A 19,650-nucleotide genomic window follows, 5' to 3' on the forward strand; every position below is an offset into this window, starting at 1 on the left:
GGGGTAGTGAGCTGAGAGAGGTGGGAGACTAAGGTCCTCAGGCAGATCTGAAAAGGAAGGACTGGGCAGAGTAAGAGGCTGACAATCTTTAACTGGAGATTGGGCCAGGAGAACCTAGGTCATTGAACACTTAACATAAAGGTTTGGGTAGGAGTGCAAAGTCCAAAAAGCCTGCACATATGGGATTTCACCCCACTCTCTGCTCCAGTGGCAATAATTAGTCAAGTTGGTGAGGAGGCCAAAATTGAGAGTTCCCTCAGGGGCCCAGTGAGATTGATTGTCCAAGGGATACTATGGCACGGCCTCAGAGCAAAGAAAGACTAGCTTCCATTTGCAAACTTCCCAGGACAAATATAGAGTAGCCAAATTAGAAATGAGACACCACAGCAGGGTCTGAGCCTCTACTTTCGAGGGCTGGTTCCCTATGTCTGCACCACTTCCCAACTAATCCTGCTGAGAGGAGCACCCAGTGTCCCAAGCGTGCCAAGTCAGGGGAGATGGCCTGGGTGAGGGACGTCTCCCACTCCACAGGGCCAGGGGTGGGTATCCTGGATGCCCACAGTGCATGTAGCACAAACCTGGACATAGCTATGATTTTGGATGGACCAGGCGAAATGGAGTTAGGAAGGGAAACAGACCAGGGGAAACTGAGGGACTCACTGGAAAATAGTCCATGCAGGGGAGAGCAGGCTGAGGTCCTGGTTCATGGAAGGAGGGAGCAGGGTCACCAGGGGCTGGTTGGGGCCCTATGCTCACGCTCCTTCCCGGGTTTTTTCAGCACCGAATGTAAGATAAATTCTAGCTGAAATAAGAAGGCGATGAGATGCAACAAAGGGCCAGGCAGTTTATTTGAGTGCAATTCCTGGGTGGGGTTCACCAGTCTGAAACACAGGCTGGGGAAGTCACACCCAGGAGGGGAGGCAGGGAGTTTTTAAGAGAACAGGGAAGGGAGGGGGGAGTGGGCTGCACTAGGGGTATGTGGGGAATTTTTTATTGGCTCAGGGTCGGGTGATGGACAGCCAGAGGTCTTCTCCTTCTGGATGGGCGGGGTCTGCATCCGGGGTTTGTCTGCACATCGTGGGACTGGAATCCAAGAAGAGCTGTTTGTTCCTACCCCATCCTGCACAGAGCTACTTGGTGCTGTCTCTGCTCTGCCTGCATTGTCCTCGCCCTTCTCTCTCCAGTGCTTCCAGCCTTACAAGTAGCATGTGTTTTATTATGCTAATCATTTGTAACCATGTGTAAGAGTCACTTTAACATATGTGCTGTCTTTTCTCCTTAAGATCTGATGAGGTGATTTTGCAAACTGAACAACTAACTTAGCATGCAGACCCAGCTGTAGACAACATGGTAAAAGGAAGGTAGAACTCCATCTTAAAGATAAGATTGCATTTTAATACCCAGGAAGTGCAAGAGGCAGGATTCTTTAGCAAATAGACAATACCTTAGCCCACCTTGGGCTTTTGATGTGCTCCCAGACCAAGGCACCAGTGTCCCGGAGAGAAATCAAGGCAGGAAATTCCTTATGTTAAGTTAATTTTTAATATTCAGGGACCACTTAACAAGTCCACACCCCTACGTGTTTTAACGTTCTCGAAAAATCCTCAACTGCCTATAAAAATCCCTAGACAGTGCACCACTACGGGCTCTCTTTTCCCCTCCTGGCATGAGCCAGGAGCTCTATTCTCTCACTTTATTTCTAAATAAAAGCCTGTACCTTCCTCTCCTACCTCAAGTGTTTGTGAAGCTCATTCTTTGGCTTCGTGAACAAGAACCCCTGCATCAGTATCATTAATGTACAATTACTTGAACAACATGGTTACTGGACTCCCCCTATTATCAAGTCCCCACCACATACCCCATTACAGTCACTGTCCATCAGCGTAGTAAGATGATATAGAATCATTACTTGTCTTCTCTGTGTATACTGCCTTTCTGGTGTTCCCCCCTCACTACATTATATGTGCTAATCGTAATGCCCCCTTTCCCCCTTATCCCTCCTTTCCCACCAATCCTCCCTAGTCCCTTTCCCTTTGGTAACTGTTAGTCCATTCTTGGGTTCTGTGAGTCTGTGACTGTTTTGTTCCTTCACTTTTTACTTTGTTGTTATACTTCACAGAAGAGTGAAATCATTTGATACTTGTCTTTGTCTGGCTCATTTCACTGAGCATAGTACCCTCTAGCTCCATACACGTTGTTGCAAATGATAGGATTTGTTTTCTTCTTATGGCTGAATAATATTCCATTGTGTATATATACCACATCTTTATCCATTCATCTACTGATGGACACTAAGGTTGCTTCCATTTCTTGGCTATTGTAATTAGTGCTCCTATAAACATAGGGGTGCATATGTCTTTTTCAACCTGGGCTCCTGCATTCTTAGGGCAAATTCCTAAGAGTGGAATTCCTGGGTCAAATGGAATTTCTATTTTGAGTTTTTTAGGAACCTCCATACTGCTTTCCACAATGGTTGAAGTAGTTTACATTGTTGGAAGGTTTTTGATTACTGATTCAATCTCCTTACTAGTAATCAGTATTTAACTTTCTATTTCTTTATGATTTATTTTGGAAGATTGTATGTGAAAGGATATCTCGCTGTGACCCTCCTTACCCAGAATGACTCAGGAGACACAGGCCCACCCAAGAGATTTTATTATCTGAAAGAGAAAGTGGCTGCCCCTAGAGAGAGAGAGAGCAGCAGCGTGGTGCAGAATGTTGTGTCTTTTGTAGGGAGGGAATGGAAAAGTACTGCTTGGCCTGTTGCCTTGGGGGCGGGTTGGAGTGTTTAGAAATAAGGTGAGGCAAGTCCAGGCAAGTCCTAGGCAAGTCCAGGCATGATTTTCACTGGCTTATGTGCTTGGGACCATGGGGTAAGTAGAAGATAAATTACTATATTCTTATATTCTTCCCTTTTCTGTTTTATAAGTGATAGAGGACTTGGGAAGGGGTGGAGGTCAGTCTTCAGTAACTGCTTCCTGCTGATTAGGGGCATTGAAGTTCATTTTTGTATTGATGGGGGGGGTGGTCCTTGGATGAGCCCTTGGTCTGAAGTGGTGATGGCGTGTTCCAGGTTTAAGAAGGATCATCGTCTTTGGAGAGGGGTTGGTAATCCTGTAATATAAGCTGGTTAAATGTCTGGTTAGAAACTTTTTGCATTTGGGCTGATTGCCATGTTTACATAGGGTGGCTGAATTATAGCATTCTTTGGGGACATCAGTGTAGGCAGAAAAGCAACTTGTAGGGCAAAGGGAATCTTTGATGGTCCAATCTTTTGGACAGTCTGAAAGAGAAGAAAGGGCTGGTATTGGGGGAGATAGGTCTGGTGAGAGAATAAGTGTTGAGACCAGTGTTAACTATCCTGAAGCATGATGCATGGTGGTTGTAAGGGAGGTCTTAGGACTCCATGCTGGCAGAAACTTCTTCAGTTATGAGTGGAAATGGAGATGAGCATCGTGAAATATGGAAGGTAACATGTCCGGTCAGGGTGGAGGAGTAGGAACCTGCGGGAGATTTGGTGGGAGGGGAATAAGGTGAGACAAACGGCTTAAGGTGGGAGTTGTGCAACCAATGGGAAGACCCTGGAGTTTAACTGCAGTTGGCGTGGAAAGGATTCTGTGTATGGTCCTTGCCATTTGGGAGTTAGGGATGGTGTCTTTGTTGTTTGGAATGGGCATGTTTGGAGAAGTTTTTTCCTGTCTATGGTTATGGCCTTGTAGCCCGGGGAGAGCTGAACTCCCAGGTATGTGACCTGAGTGGCAGACAGCTGAACTTTGGAGGGTGAGACCCAATAGCTGTATTCTGACAGAAAGTTTAATAATTTATTAGCATTATAAAACATGTGCTACTCTTCTTTATCTGGAGAACATTAACTGATCTCACTGAAGAATGATTCTACAGCTTAATGTTCAACATAGTTTTAGTAGGGGGGTTTCCTAGAATGTAGTTACATTGCTATGACTGCAAATATTCTGCTTGCTTTTTCCAGAGGCTCTCACCTTATTCTGTCGAATCCTATGGTCTCTGTCTCATTCACCCCTCTACAGATAGAAACCCTAGTTGCTGCTAGGGAAAGCATGCAATGACCACTCTGGCTGTTTCATGCTGAGAGTTGGCACAGTACAGGGTGCAGTTAGGTCTCCATCACTGGTCAGTTGAGAGGGCCTCAGAAGATTGGTGCTTCTATTCTGGGTTCCATTTCTATTACTATTACTATTTGCAGTTTTATGGCTTCTAAGCAAGATAGAACAAATCGTGTTATTAGGTTAAGTAGCAACATCTGGAGTTGGATTTTCTATTCTGGAGGGACAAACTTGATGAGATTAAGAATGCATGGCTGAATATGAGAACTAGAAATGTGAGGAGTCTAATGGAGAATCATAGCCAGGTATCATGGGGAAACTAGAATTCTGGATCGAGTTTACATCTCAATGACTAGTATTAGGATTTAGTATAGATAAGACTGAATTATTGAAACAATACTTTTCTCTAAAATCACTCTCATTTTTATTAGAGGTAGCCAGATTAAGAAAATAATTAACAGTTGACTTGATTATTTGCATACGTGCAGCAAGAAGAGTAATTGATTGCATATGATCTTTTAAATGTGCTTTGCTAGAACTTTTTTTTTTAATTTTATTTATTTATTTATTTATTTATTTATTTATTTATTTATTTATTTGAGAGGGCATCTCTCATATTTATTGATCAAATGGTTGTTAACAACAATAAAATTCAGTATAGGGAGGTCAATGCTCAATGTACAATCATTAATCCATCTCAAGTCTAATTCTCGTCAGTCTCCAATCTTCTGAAGCATAACGAACAAGTTCTTACATGGTGAACGAATTCTTACATAGTGAATAAATTCTTACATGGTGAACAGTACAAGGGCATTCATCACAGAAACTTTCGGTTTTGATCACGCATTATGACATATAAACAATCAGGTCAAATATGAATATTCGTTTGATTTTTGTACTTGATTTATATGTTGACCCACATATCTCCCTTTATCATTATTATTATTTTTATTTTTAATAAAATGCTGAAGTGGTAGGTAGATGCAAGATAAAGGTAGAAAACATAGTTTAGTGCTGTAAGAGGGCAAATGTAGATGATCAGATGATCAGGTGTGTGCCTATGGACTAAGTATTAATCCAGGCTAGACAAGGGCAGCAAAACATCCACGGATGCAGAAGATTTCTCTCAAAGCAGGGGGGGTGAGGTTCTGAGCCTCACCTCTGTTGATCCCCAATTTCTCACCTGATGGCCCCCCTGCAACTGTGCCTGTCTTAGGTTGTTCCTCCCTTGAGGAATCTTACCCGTCTCTGGCTAACCAGTCATCTTCCGGGGCCATACAGGGAAATGTAAAGTTGGTAAGTGAGAGAGAAGTCATATTGTTTGAAATGTTTAGCTTTTTACTTCTTTGCAGATTTATGCCCTGTGTCTTCTATGCCCAGCACTTTTCTCGAGGTATCTTTACCACCTGGAGGAATTATGATACTTGGTAAATTCGATATGAGGCACGAATTCTATTTAAGGGTTGTAATTAGGAAGAAAGAAGAAAAGCTATAGATGTAGCATATGGGAGGAAACATGGGAGGATTGATTATTTCTTTGACATATCTTCTTGTAGAGTACCTTAAGTATGTATAGGTTTTAAACTACTAACTAATTTGCACACACATATTAACATAATAGGAATACGGTGACATAAACAAAGCAAATTTATAATTACCATCCATCTCCAGTGAAGCCAAGAAAACCATTTAGGCACCCTAGGCATTTGTGAAAATTTGTCTATGATATGATGGATATTGTCCAACTGTACTTGAACAGTCTGAGAGAAATCAGACAAATTAAAGCAGCCCATTTCTGGGATCTGTTCACATCCCATATGTTCTTTTAACTGTAGATAGTCTACAGTCATAAGATTTTGGAGTGCTACACCTTGCACCCCTCCCAACTCCTGGTTGAGTACCAACAGTACAGATCCGGTCAAATTCATTGTCTCACTGTATGCACATGCCAGCCTAGACATCTCCCTCCTCATTCCTATGGCAAGTCCAGGAGACGGTGGGGTGGATGCAGCCACAACCGCAGCATCGCCCGGATCCCTGTGGAGGCTTTTTGATGATCATCCCCCGGCACAAGTCCTCCAGAGAGTGCTGATGCCGGAAGCTCCTCCTCATATCGTATCGTAGTTCATTTCTGGGTATCCAAGGTAGGCCTTGATCTTCTGCATAGAAATAAACAGACCCTTTGCCCACACTTTGACATGCCCTCTATATCACTGTGCAGAACTCATTGGAGGTCAGCACACAGTAACTGCTTTTTTTTTTTTTTATTAAGAGAAAGGAATATTATCAGAAAAGAGTACCTCCATAGCTAATCATCTGACACCCTTTAAGTGATCAACATTAAGGATATTTAAAGCATGCGTTGATATTTGATTTACCAATAGTTTTATCCTATCAAGGAGTAATCCCCCTTTTCTTTCTTTCTTTCTTTTTTTTTAAATTTTTAATCTACACTTACATGAAGAATACTGTGTATACTATGTTCTCCACTATATCAGGTCCCCCCTAACAACCACATTAGGTTACTGTCCATCAGCTTAGCAAAATGTTGTAGAGTCACTACTTGTCCTCTCTGTGTGGTGCAGCCCACCCTCCCCTTTCTCCCTCCCCCCCAGTGCATGAAAATCTTAATAACCTCCCTTCTTCTTCCCCCCCCCTTATCCCTCCCTGCCCACCCATCCTCCCCAGTACCTTTCCCTTTGGTACCTGTTGTTCCATTTTTGGGTTCTGTAATTCTGCTGCTGTTTTGTTCCTTCAGTTTTTCCTTTGTTCCTATACTCCTCAGATGAGTGAAATCATTTGGTATTTTTCTTTCTCTGCTTGGCTTATTTCACTGAGCATAATACTCTCCAGCTCCATCCATGTTGCTGCAAATGGTTGGATTTTTCCACTTCTTATGGCTGAGTAGTATTCCATTGTGTATATGTACCACATCTTCTTTATCCATTCATCTACCAATGGACATTTAGGTTGCTTCCAATTCTTGGCTATTGTAAATAGTGCTGCGATAATCATAGGGGTGCATCTGTCTTTCTCAAACTTGATTGCTGCGTTCTTAGGGTAAATTCCTAGGAGTGGAATTCCTGGGTCAAATGGTAGGTCTGTTCTGAGCATTTTGATGAACCTCCATACTGCTTTCCACAATGGTTGAACTAATTTACATTCCCACCAGCAGTGTAGGAGGGTTCCCCTTTCTCCACAGCCTCGCCAACATTTGTTGTTGTTAGTCTTTTGGATGGCAGCTATCCTTACTGGTGTGAGGTGATACCTCATTGTAGTTTTAATTTGCATTTCTCTGATAATTAGTGATGTGGAGCATCTTTTCATGTGTCTTTTGGCCATTTGTATTTCTTTTTTAGAGAACTGTCTGTTCAGTTCCTCTGCCCATTTTTTAATTGGGTTATTTGTTTTTTGTTTGTTGAGGCGTGTGAGCTCTTTATATATTCTGGACGTCAAGCCTTTATTGGATGTGTCATTTTCAAATATATTCTCCCATACTGTAGGATACCTTTTTGTTCTATTGATGGTGTCCTTCACTGTACAGAAGCTTTTCAGCTTAATGTAGTCCCACGTGCTCATTTTTGCTGTTGTTTTCCTTGCCCTGGGAGATATGTTCAAGAAGAGGTCACTCATGTTTATGTCTAAGAGGTTTTTGCCTATGTTTTTTTCCAAGAGTTTAACGGTTTCATGACTTACATTCAGGTCTTTGATCCATTTTGAGTTTACCTTTGTATATGGGGTTAGACAATGGTCCAGTTTCATTCTTCTACATGTAGCTGTCCAGTTTTGCCAGCACCATCTGTTGAAGAGACTGTCATTTTGCCATTGTATGTCCATGGCTCCTTTATTATTAATTGACCATATACATTTGGGTTAATTTCTGGAGTCTCTAATCTGTTCCACTGGTGTGTGGCTCTGTTCTTGTGCCAGTACCAAATTGTCTTGATTACTATGGCTTTGTAGTAGAGCTTGAAGTTGGGGAGTGAGATCCCCCCTAGTTTATTCTTCTTTTTCAGGATTGCTTTGGCTATTCGGGGTCTTTGGTGTTTCCATATGAATTTTTGAATTATTTGTTCCAATTCATTGAAGAATGTTGCTGGTAATTTGAGAGGGATTGTATCAAATCTGTATATTACTTTGGGCAGGATGGCCATTTTGACGATATTAATTCTTCCTAGCCATGAGCATGGGATGAGTTTCCATTTATTAGTGTCCCCTTTAATTTCTCTTAAGAGTGACTTATAGTTTTCAGAGTATAAGTCTTTCACTTCTTTGGTTAGGTTTACTCCTAGGTATTTTATTCTTTTTGATGCAATGATGAATGGAATTGTTTTCCTGATTTCTCTTTCTATTGATTCATTGTTAGTGTATAGGAAAGCTACAGATTTCTGTGTGTTAATTTTGTATCCCGCAACTTTGCTGTATTCCGATATCAGTTCTAGTAGTTTTGGAGTGGAGTCTTTAGGGTTTTTTATGTACAGTATCATATCATCTGCAAATAGTGACAGTTTAACTTCTTCTTTGCCAATCTGGATTCCTTGTATTTCTTTGTTTTGTCTGATTGCCGTGGCTAGGACCTCCAGTACTATGTTAAATAACAGTGGGGAGAGTGGGTATCCCTGTCTGGTTCCTGATCTCAGAGGAAATACTTTCAGCTTCTCGCTGTTCAGTATAATGCTGTCTGTGGGTTTATCATATATGGCCTTTTTTATGTTGAGGTACTTGCCCTCTATTCCCATGTTGCTGAGAGTTTTTATCATGAATGGATGTTGAATTTTGTCAAATGCTTTTTCAGCTTCTACGGAGATGATTATGTGGTTTTTGTGTTTCTTTTTGTTAATGTGGTGGATGATGTTGATGGATTTTTGAATGTTGTACCATCCTTGCATCCCTGGGATGAGTCCCACTTGGTCATGGTGTATGATCCTTTTGATATACTGTTGAATTCTGTATGCTAATATTTTATTGAGTATTTTTGCATCTACATTCATCAGGGATATTGGTATGTAATTTTCTTTTTTGGTGGGGTCTTTGCCTGGTTTTGGTATTAGGGTGATGTTGGCTTCATAGAATGAGTTTGCGAGTATTCCCTCTTCTTCTATTTTGTTGAACACTTTAAGGAGAATGGGTGTTATGTCTTGTCTGTGTGTCTGATAAAATTCCGAGGTAAATCCGTCTGGCCCCGGGGTTTTGTTCTTGGGTAGTTTTGATTACCGTTTCAATTTCTTTACTCGTAATTGGTTTGTTTAACTTTTGTGTTTCTTCCTTGGTCAGTCTTGGGAGGTTGTATTTTTCTAGGAAGTTGTTCATTTCTTCTAGGTTTTCCAGCTTGTTGGCATATAGGTTTTCATAGTAGTCTTTAATAATTCTTTGTATTTCTGTGGTGTCTGTAGTGATTTTTCCATTCTCATTTCTGATTATGTTGATTTGTGTTGATTCTCCTTTTCTCTTAATAACTTGGGCTAGAGGCTTATCTATTTTGTTTATTTTCTCAAAGAACCAGCTCTTGGTTTCGTTGATTTTTGCAATTGTTTTATTTTTCTCAATTTTGTTTATTTCTTCTCTGATCTTTATTATGTCCCTCCTTCTGCTGACTTTAGGCCTCATTTGTTCTTCTTTTTCCAGTTTTGATAATTGTGATGTTAGACTATTCATTTGGGATTGTTCTTCCTTCTTCAAGTGTGCCTGGATTGCTATATACTTTCCCCTTAAGACTGCTTTCGCTGCGTCCCACAGAAGTTGGGGCTTAGGGTTGTTGTTGTCATTTGTTTCTATATATTCTTTGATCTCTCTTTTGATTTGTTCATTGATCCATTGATTATTTAGTAGCATGTTGTTAAGCCTCCATGTGTTTGTGAGCCTTTTTGTTTTCTTTGTAGAATTTATTTCTACTTTTATACCTTTGTGGTCTGAAAAATTGGTTGGTAGAATTTCAATATTTTGGAGTTTACTGATGCTCTTTTTGTGAGCTAGTATGTGGTCTATTCTGGAGAATGTTCCATGTGCACTTGAGAAGAATGTATATCCTGTTGCTTTTGGATGTAGAGTTCTATAGATGTCTATTAGGTCCATCTGTTCTAGGGTGTTGTTCAGTGCCTCTGTGTCCTCACTTATTTTCTGCCCGGTGGATCTATCCTTCGGGGTGAGTGGTGTGTTGAAGTTTCCTAAAATGAATGCATTGCAGTGTATTTCCCTCTTTAGTTCTGTTATTTGCTTCACATATGCTGTATTTGCTTCACATATGCTGGTGCTGCTGTATTAGGTGCATATATATTTAGAATGGTTATATCCTCTTGTTGGACTGAGCCCTTTATCATTATGTAGTATGCTTCTTTATCTCTTGTTACTTTCTTTGTTTTGAAGTCTATTTTGTCTGATATTAGTACTCCAACCCCTGCTTTCTTCTCACTGTTGTTTGCCTGAAATATGTTTTTCCATCCCTTGACTTTTAGTCTATGCTTATCTTTGGGTTTAAGGTGAGTTTCTTGTAAGCAGCATATAGATGGGTCTTGCTTTTTTAACCATTCTATTACTCTGTGTCTTTTGATTGGTGCATTAAGTGTACTTACATTTAGGGTGAGTGTTGAGAGATATGTACTTATTGCCATTGCAGGCTTTAGATTCGTGGTTACCAAAGGTTCAAGGTTAGCTTCTTTAATATCTTACTGCCTAACTTAGCTCGCTTATTGAGCTGTCATATACACTGTCTGGAGATTCTTTTCTTCTCTCCCTTCTTATTCCTCCTCCTCCATTCTTCATATGTTGTGTGTTTTGTTCTGTGCTCTTTTTAGGGGTGCTCCCAACTAGAGCAGTCCCTGTAGGATGCCCTGTAGAGGTGGTTTGTGGGAAGCAAATTCCCTCAGCTTTTGCTTGTCTGGGAATTGTTTAATTCCGCCATCATATTTATATGATAGTCATGCTGGATACAGTATCCTTGGTTCAAGGCCCTTCTGTTTCATTGCATTAAGTATATCATGCCATTCTCTTCTGGCCTGTAGGGTTTCTGTCGAGAAGTCTGATGTTAGCCTGATGGGTTTTCCTTTATAGGTGACCTTTTTCTCTCTAGCTGCCTTTAAAACTCTTTCCTTGTCCTTGATCCTTGCCATTTTAATTACTATGTGTCTTGGTGTTGTTCTCCTTGGATCCTTTCTGTTTGGGGTTCTGTGTAATTCCATGGTCTGTTCGATTATTTCCTCCCCCAGTTTGGGGAAGTTTTCAGCAATTATTTCTTCAAAGACACTTTCTATCCCTTTTCCTTTTTCTTCTTCTTCTGGTATCCCTATAATACGAATATTATTCCTTTTGGATTGGTCACATAGTTCTCTTAGTGTTGTTTCATTCCTGGAGATCCTTTTATCTCTCTCTATGTCAGCTTCTATATGTTCCTGTTCTCTGGCTTCTATTCCTTCAATGGCCTCTTGCATCTTATCCATTCTGCTTAGAAATCCTTCCAGGGATTGTTTCACTTCTGTGATCTCCTTCCTGACATCTGTGATCTCCCTCCGGACTTCATCCCACTGCTCTTGCATTTTTCTCTGCATCTCATCCCATTGCTCTTGCATTTTTCTCTGCATCTCTGTCAGCATGTTCTTGATTTTTATTTTGAATTCTTTTTCAGGAGGACTGGTTAGGTCTGTCTCCTTCTCAAGTGTTGTCTCTGTGATCTTTGTCTGCCTGTAGTTTTGTCTTTTCATGGTGATAGAGATAGTTTGCAGAGCTGGTACAAGTGACCGCTGGAAGAGCTTCCCTTCTTGTTGGTTTGTGGCCTTCCTCACCTGGGAGAATAGCGACCTCTAGTGGCTTGTGCTGGGCAGCTGTGTGCAGACAGGGCTTCTGCTTCCTGCCCGGTTGCTATGGGGTTTATCTCTGCTGTTGCTGTGGGTGTGGCCTGGCTGGGGCTGCTCCTCCAAAATGGTGGAGCCCCAGTTGGAGGGGGAGCGGCTTGGAGGCTATTTATCTCTGTAAGGGGCCTCTGTGCTCCCTGCTGCCCAGGGGGTTAGAGTGCCCAGACATCCCCAGATTCCCTGCCTCTGGTCTATGTGACCTGTCCTGCCCCTTTAAGACTTCCAAAATGCACTCTCCAAACCAAAACTACAACAGCAACAATGAGAGAGGGAACGGGAAAAAAAAAAAAAAGGAAAAAACACTTGATTTTTTTTTTTTTGGTCCTCAGGCGCTGGTCCCAGGCACCCGCTCACCAGTCCTGCCGCCCTGCCTCCCTAGCACCAGGGTCCCTGTCCCTTTAAGGCTTCCAAAAAGCACTCGCCAAAAAGAGAAAGAAAAAGGGGAAAAATGCGTGATTTCCTCCATCCTCAGGTCCCGGTCTCAGGCACCCGTCCACTGTTCCTGCAGGGAAAAACGCGCGATATTCTTTGTCCTCAGGCGCTGGTCCCAAGCACCCTCTCACCAGTCCCACCGCCCTGCCTTCCTAGCACTGGGGTCCCTGTCCCTTTAAGGCTTCCAAAAAGCACTCGCCAAAAAGAGGGAAAAAAAGGGGAAAAACGCGCGATTTCCTCCGTCCTCAAGTGCCGGTCTCAGGCACCCGCCCACCGGTACCACAGGGAAAAATGCGGGATATTCTTTGTCCTCAGGCGCCAGTCCCAGGCACCCGCTCACCAGTCCCGTCGCCCTGCCTCCCTAGCACCGGGGTCCCTGTCCCTTTAAGGCTTCCAAAAGGTACTCGCCAAAAAGAGAAAAAAAAAGGGGGAAAATGCGCGATTTCCTCCATCTTCAGGTGCCGGTCCCAGGTACCCGCTCACTGTTCCCGCCACCCTGCCTCCCTAGCAACTGGGTCCCTGTCCCTTTAAGGCTTCCAAAAAGCACTCACCAAAAAAAAAAAAACAATCCGCTCTGGTTTCTTTCCACCCGCCGGGAGCCAGGGGGAGGGACGCTCGGGTCCCGCCGGGCCGGGGCTTGTATCTTACCCCCTTCGCAAGGCGCTGGGTTCTTGCAGGTGTGGATGTGGTCTGGATGTTGTCCTGTGTTCTGTGGTCTCTATTTTAGGAAGATTTTTCTTTGTTATATTTTCACAGCTCTATGTGTTTTTGGGAGGAGATTTCCACTGCTCTACTCACGCCACCATCTTGGCTCCGCTTCTGCTGGAACTTTTTATAAGGAATTTCAGATTGGACTTTTAAAGGCTTCTTGAGGCCAGACAGCCAAACCAGACTTGCCATCAGGTTGTGCCTGCAGTACTTGTAGATTTGTGTGAATTCCTCTCTTCTTGAGGTTCCCAAGACATTCCTGAGGTTCCTGCACCTGCCAGGAAGTGATCTTCCTTACTCACCTGGTAAGGCTGCTGGGAACCCTGTAAGCAAGGTACCAGGCCAGTTCTTCCAAGGGGGGCTTTGTTGGCTTTATAAAGTCAATCTTAGTTCCTTAAAGCTTTCTGTTCATATCTGAGTTTAGACACATGTTTCTCAGGTATGACGTTCCAGTCAAAGCCTTGGTAATATAACCAGTGTTTTTAATTGATCTTCTTACAAGGAAAGCAGATTTTCATTGTGCTTATGTAAATAAACATACTGCCATGAAATATAAAAAATACTCATTGAAACTTTTTAGGTTCTGGAGGAGTCAGGTAGAAAGATAAATGTTTCAATTCTGTTTATGAAGGTATTATTATGTATTAAACTGTTCTCAGCTTAAGAGAAAAAGCTTAAAACACTTTATGAACAACATTTGAAACAAAAAGTCACAAAATCATTTTCTTCAGTTTACTTAATTTTATGTAACTAATACCTGCTCTGGTGAAATCTAGTTTTTACTAGTTTAGGATATTTTTTCTGCTGGAATTTTGTTTTTTACTAATTTAAGAGTAATAAAACAGTGACTATAAGTGACAAAAGACTTAAAAATGAAAATGGTTAAAGATCTGATGAGAGCTTATTGTAAGACAGTTGACATAAGGAAATCAGATATTTCTGTAACATAAAATATTCAGTAACAAAGTTTAGCATCATTCTTTTTGACAGTGCTTTTTGTTAATATGTATCAGATAAATAAGCCATATTAGCCAAATATTTTTCTCAATGAGAAGAAAAATTTTTTCTGACGTGTTTCATGGGCCCCCTGGAAAATATCAGAGTGAACTAGAGGAAAAAGCATCTTTTTGAATTTGATTTTGGGAAGCTGTTAAAGTTTTTAATGCACTTGCCGAAATAGAATCATAAGTTACTATGAAACAATACGTATCTATTTAACCAGAATGACAATAAAAGATTTTAAAGGCAAATACAGAAGGTTACACAGTTCTTAGCAAAGCTTAGTTTTTAGTCCTTTTAATATTAAGATCTCATTTTCTTAAATACTCAGACAACTCACTGAGACTTTAAGTGTGAGAAACTGTTTTGATAAAACAATTAGAAAACCCTTTGTAATCTTTCAACATTAACGGTTGACTAAAAAATCTTTGTTGTTTTAACAAACAAAAAATTCTAGTTTTGTTGTGTACTTGATGTCGAGACTTATTTGCTTTAATTTCACATAGCATGACTTTATCAATTTTCCACAAACTTTCTATAACTTTCTTTTTTACATTCAGTGTTCTCTCTCTCTAAATAAACAGCTTTACTTTAGAAGAGTTACCTTTTACAGTCAACAAAATGAATTTTTATTCCTTACACATTCTCTTATTAAAACACACATCTTTTTATAGCAAGCAGAGATGTTTTCTTTAATATTTTAAGTAGTTTTAATTAGAACTTAAAACTATTAGGAACTTTAATTTTCAGTGAACCCTGAGAAGTGCTCTATTGTAAACTCTTACACTAGCATTCTTTAGATTAAAAATTTATGAACACACTTTATAATTTCTGGAACTATGTGCTTTACAGCACAATCTCTAAGCACAAAATATGTCTACCTAGCAAAACATTAAGGTTTTAGGTTACCAAAAGTATTCTTAGACTTTTTGTAGGTATACACACTGTAACACACTATTACTAAGACATTCACTTGCTACACTTAATTTATTCATTCCCAGCAAATATATTTTACTCACATTAAACAAAGCTACACTTTAAGCATTTTTCTTTGGAAGATTTAACAGATAACATTAACCAAAATGACTTTAGGTAAACTTAGGCAGCTGATAACTATAAGGGCATGTCTATTTCAGTTCAACTTAAATTAGCATTAATGCTTAATTTTTTCTATTATAATTTTCTGGAAGTGTTAGGATGCCTAATTTTCACAAGCGCTTGTCTCTAAACAAATTTTTATTAATACCTTCCAGAGGTAGAAAAATACTTTTCATTTATACACTTAGACACACAAACATACAGATTGAGATGTAATGATACAGTGAGAGGACAGACAGAGAGGAGGGGACAAGACACCCATTGTCTAAGGGTTTTATAAGCAGTTGAGGATATTTGGGAAAGTGAAAAAAGCTTAGGGGTGTGGACTTTAAGGCAAGCAGTAGGTTTAGGATTGCAGGGGAGACAGAGAGAGAGAGCTTGGTTTGGAGGTAGGAGAAAACTTGGATATATGGGATCTCTTTCCATTTGCCTGTGTGCTCACAGAAGTTGAATAAGTCATGGAGAATTTTAGGATCTAAAGAGACATTGGGGGGCCATTTAGACTGATTGGCTAAGGGATATTATGACCAGATCTCATTACAGCAGTGAACAAGCTTAAAAGTTTGAAGTCTTGAGTGAGGTGGAGGGGTTTTAAATTATTGAGTAAGTATCTTAGTGGTGAATCTGTGGGAGCGGAGGGGCCAGATCTCATAGTGAGAATGAGACAATTCACGAGTTGCTGAGGTGTCCCAGAGTGATTGAGAGGGTCACGGAGAAGACCAGACACAGTTAGGGGGTTGTCACCACCTCTAACCAAGGGGTCAAGACAAAACCACTGAAGAGACTCAGTACCTGGTACCAGGAATTTATGAGTAGATAGAGGGAGACTGGGCCTCAGTGAATGAGGATTCTCACCATGAGGAGGCAGAGAAGGGTCAACTATGGGGATCAACCGTGACTCTGAAAGTCGTGGTTGAGGGTGCCCCTGTCCCAGAGGAGCCCTTGGGGGTGCCAGACACTCAATGGTCACTTCCCAGGTTCCATAGGGACATTTAACTTGACCATGAAGGGGAGACTCACCAAATTGAAGGTGAGTGTTGGGCGAGAAGAGGAGTGACTGGGGAAATGGATGGTGAGCCCGTGGAGGAGGATCAGGCAGTGAGGGTTCCCAAAAAAGCTCAGATTCCCAGAGGAAGAGCAAAGTCAATGGGAGAACCTCTTCCGAGTCACAGCACCAATGAAAGGGTATCTTGCCATGACCCTCCTTACCCAGAACAACTCAGGAAACAGAGGCCCATGCAAGAGATTTTATTATCTGAAAGAGAAAGTTGTTGCCCCTAGAGAGAGAGAGAGTAGCAGCATGGTGCAGAATGTTGTGTCTTTTGTAGGGGTGGAGTGGAAAAGTACTGCTTGGCCTGTTGCCTTGGGGGTGGGTCAGAATGTTTAGAAATAAGGTGAGGTAAGTCCAGGTAAGTTCCAGGCAAGTCCAGGCATGATTTTCACCACCTTGGGACCATAGGGTAGATAGAGGATAAATTACTATATTCTTATAGTATGTTTCTAGGAATTTATTCATTTCTTCTAGGTTGTATACCTTGTTGATTAGATGGTTTTTTAGGTTTGTTCATTTTAGCCAACTTTATAGGTGTGTAGTTTTATTTCATCATAGTTTAAATTTTTGTTTCCTTAATGATTAATGTTGAACATCTTTTCACATTCTTATTTATCTTTTTTATATTCTCTTTGGTGAGAGTCTTTTCAAATATTTTGCTCATTTTTCACTGTTGAGTTTTGGAGTTCTTTACACATTTTGGATTTTTGATTTGAAAATATTTTCATCTCTGTGCCTTTTATTTCAATTCTCTAATATTGTCTTTTACAGAGCATAAATCTTTTTTTTTTTTGAGAGGGCATCTCTCATATTTATTGATCAAATGGTTGTTAATAAAATTCTGTATAGGGGGGGGTCAATGCTCAATGCACAGTCATTAATCCATCTCAAGCCTAATTCTTGTCAGTCTCCAATCTTCTGAAGCATAATGAACAAGTTCTTACATGGTGAATGAATTCTTACATAGTGAATAAGTTCTTACATGGTGAACAGCACAAGGGCATTCATCACAGAAACTTTCGGTTTTTGTCGGGAGCTGTAGACCATAGAAACAATGGTCTCGCCCTTTTTGCCTAAGTCTCTAATTTCTCAAGCCTGCCCCGTTTACAAAGATCAATTGACCCAGCTTGCAATTAGACCGCTGGGATAGAGATTAAGCAGCTGCCATGATAACATCTCCTCCTTAGTAAAACATTCTGTCTTTTCTCAGTAATCCCCCACCCATGATCTTTTCCAGAGAACATTCTTCAGTTAGGTATCCAAGCAACCTAGATAAACCTTGCCACTTCAGCTGGGGCTGTTTACCCCTCCCAGCTCCTATATAATCTACCTTGTAAGAATAAATTTAGAGACCTTGATCAGACTATCGACTTGGTCTCCTTCTTTGTGTCTGGTTTGTCTCACATCCAGGTTAACTTCCCTCGAGCCCTTGTTGAACTCCCCACCGGCCGGGGCAGGATTTGATCACGCATTATGAACTATAAACAATCAGGTCAAATATGAATATTCATTTGATTTTTATACTTGATTTATATGTGGATCCCACATTTCTCCCTTTATTATTATTATTATTTTTATTTTTAATAAAATGCTGAAGTGGTAGGTAGATGCAAGATAAAGGTAGAAAACATAGTTTAGTGTTGTAAGAGAGCAATTGTATATGATCATGTGTGTGCCTGTAGACTATGTGCTAATCCGAGCTAGACAAGGGCAATAAAACATCCATGGATGCAGAAGCTTTCTCTCAAAACAGGGGGGGTGAGGTTCTAAGCTTCACCACTGTTGTTCCCCAATTTCTCATCTGATGGCCCCCCTGCAACTGTGCCTGTCTTAGGTTGTTCCTCCCTTGAGGAATCTTACCCATCTCTGGCTAACCAGTCATCTTCCGGGGCCATACAGGAAATGTAAAGTTGGTAAGTGAGAGAGAAGCCATATTGTTTGAAAAGGTTAGCTTTTTACTTCTTTGCAGATTTATGCCCTGTGTCTTCTATGCCCAGCACTTGTCTCGAGGTATCTTTACCACCTGGAGGAATTATGATACTTGGTAAATTCGATATGAGGCACGAATTCTATTTAAGGGTTGTAATTAGGAAGGAAGAAGAAAAGCTATAGAGGTAGCATATGGAAGAAAACATGGGAGGATTGATTATTTCTTTGACATATCTTCTTGTAGAGTACCTTAAGCATGTATAGGTTTTAAACTACTAACTAACTTGCGCACACATATTACCATAATAGGAATACGGTGACATAAACTAAGCAAATCTATAATTACCAGCCATCTCCAGTGAAGCCAAGAAAACCAGTTAGGCACCCTAGGCATTTGTGATAATTTGTCTATGATATGATGGATATTGTCCAACTATACTTGAACAGTCTGAGAGAAATCAGACAAATTGAAGCAACCCATTTCTGGGATCTGTTCACATCCCATATGTTCTTTTAACCGTAGATAGTCTATAGTCGTAAGATTTTGGAGCGCTACAACTTGCACCCCTCCCAACTCCTGGTTGAGTTCCAACAGTACAGATCCGGTCAAATTCATTGTCTCACTGTATGCACATGCCAGCCTAGACATCTCCCTCCTCATTTCAATGGCAAGTCCAGGAAACGGTGGGATGGACGCAGCCACAACCGCAGCATCACCCGGATCCCTGTGGAGGGTTTTTGATGATCATCCCCTGGCACAAGTCCTCCAGAGAGTGCTGCTGCCGGAAGCTCCTCCTCATATCGTATCTTAGTTCATTTTCTGGGTAGCCAAGCTAGGCTTTGATCTTTTGTATAAAAACAAACAGACCCTTTGCCCACACTTTGACATGCCTTCTATACCACTGTGTAGAACTCATTTGAGGTCAGCACACAGGAACTGCTTTTTTTAAATTTAAATTTAAATTTAAATTTAATTTAATTTATTTTTATTTTTATTTTTATTAAGAGAAAGGAATATTATCAGAAAAGAGTACCTCCATAGCCGATCATCTGACACCCTTTAAGTGATCAAAATTAAGGATATTTAAAGCATGCGTTAATCTTTGATTTACCAATAGTTTTATCCTATCAAGGAGTAATCCCCCTTTTCTTTCTTTCTTTCTTCTTTCTTTCTTTCTTTCTTTCTTTCTTTCTTTCTTTCTTTCTTTCTTTCTTTCTTTCTTTCTTTCTTTCTTTCTTCCTTCCTTCCTTCCTTCCTTCCTTCCTTCCTTCCTTCCTTCCTTCCTTCCTTCCTTCCTTCCTTTCTTCCTTTCTTTCTTTCTTTCTTTCTTTCTTTCTTTCTTTCTTTCTTTCTTTCTTTCTTTCTTTCTTTCTTTTTCTTTCTTTCTTTCTTTCTTTCTTCCTTTCTTCCTTTCTTCCTTTTTGTTTAATCTTTAATCTACACTTACATGAATAATACTATGTTTACTATGCTCTCCCCTATACCAGATGCCCCCTAAAAACCACA

The 19,650-nt window shown here is 40.7% G+C and overlaps 1 protein-coding gene across 11 annotated transcripts in view; it reads left to right on the forward strand.

Moving 5' to 3' along the window:
* Positions 1 to 2,759: 2,759 nt before the first annotated feature.
* PSPH (phosphoserine phosphatase) overlaps positions 2,760 to 19,650 on the forward strand; it is a 52,917-nt gene continuing 36,026 nt past the window's right edge. For 3 of the 11 annotated variants that reach the window (XR_012122222.1, XR_012122223.1, XM_073215251.1), the window contains exon 1: positions 2,762 to 2,873. Coding sequence is in view for 4 of the 11 variants with exons in the window: in XM_073215251.1 (XP_073071352.1) it covers positions 2,869 to 2,873 (5 nt within the window). In the remaining 7 variants the exon portion in view is untranslated. Of the gene's footprint in view, positions 2,874 to 13,114; positions 13,372 to 19,650 lie in introns of all 11 variants that reach the window. The other 8 variants (XR_012122221.1, XM_073215246.1, XM_073215248.1 and 5 more) reach the window with 6 other exon arrangements.

This window comes from Manis javanica, chromosome 10 (genome assembly GCF_040802235.1).
Source record: "Manis javanica isolate MJ-LG chromosome 10, MJ_LKY, whole genome shotgun sequence".
NCBI lineage: Eukaryota > Metazoa > Chordata > Mammalia > Pholidota > Manidae > Manis > Manis javanica.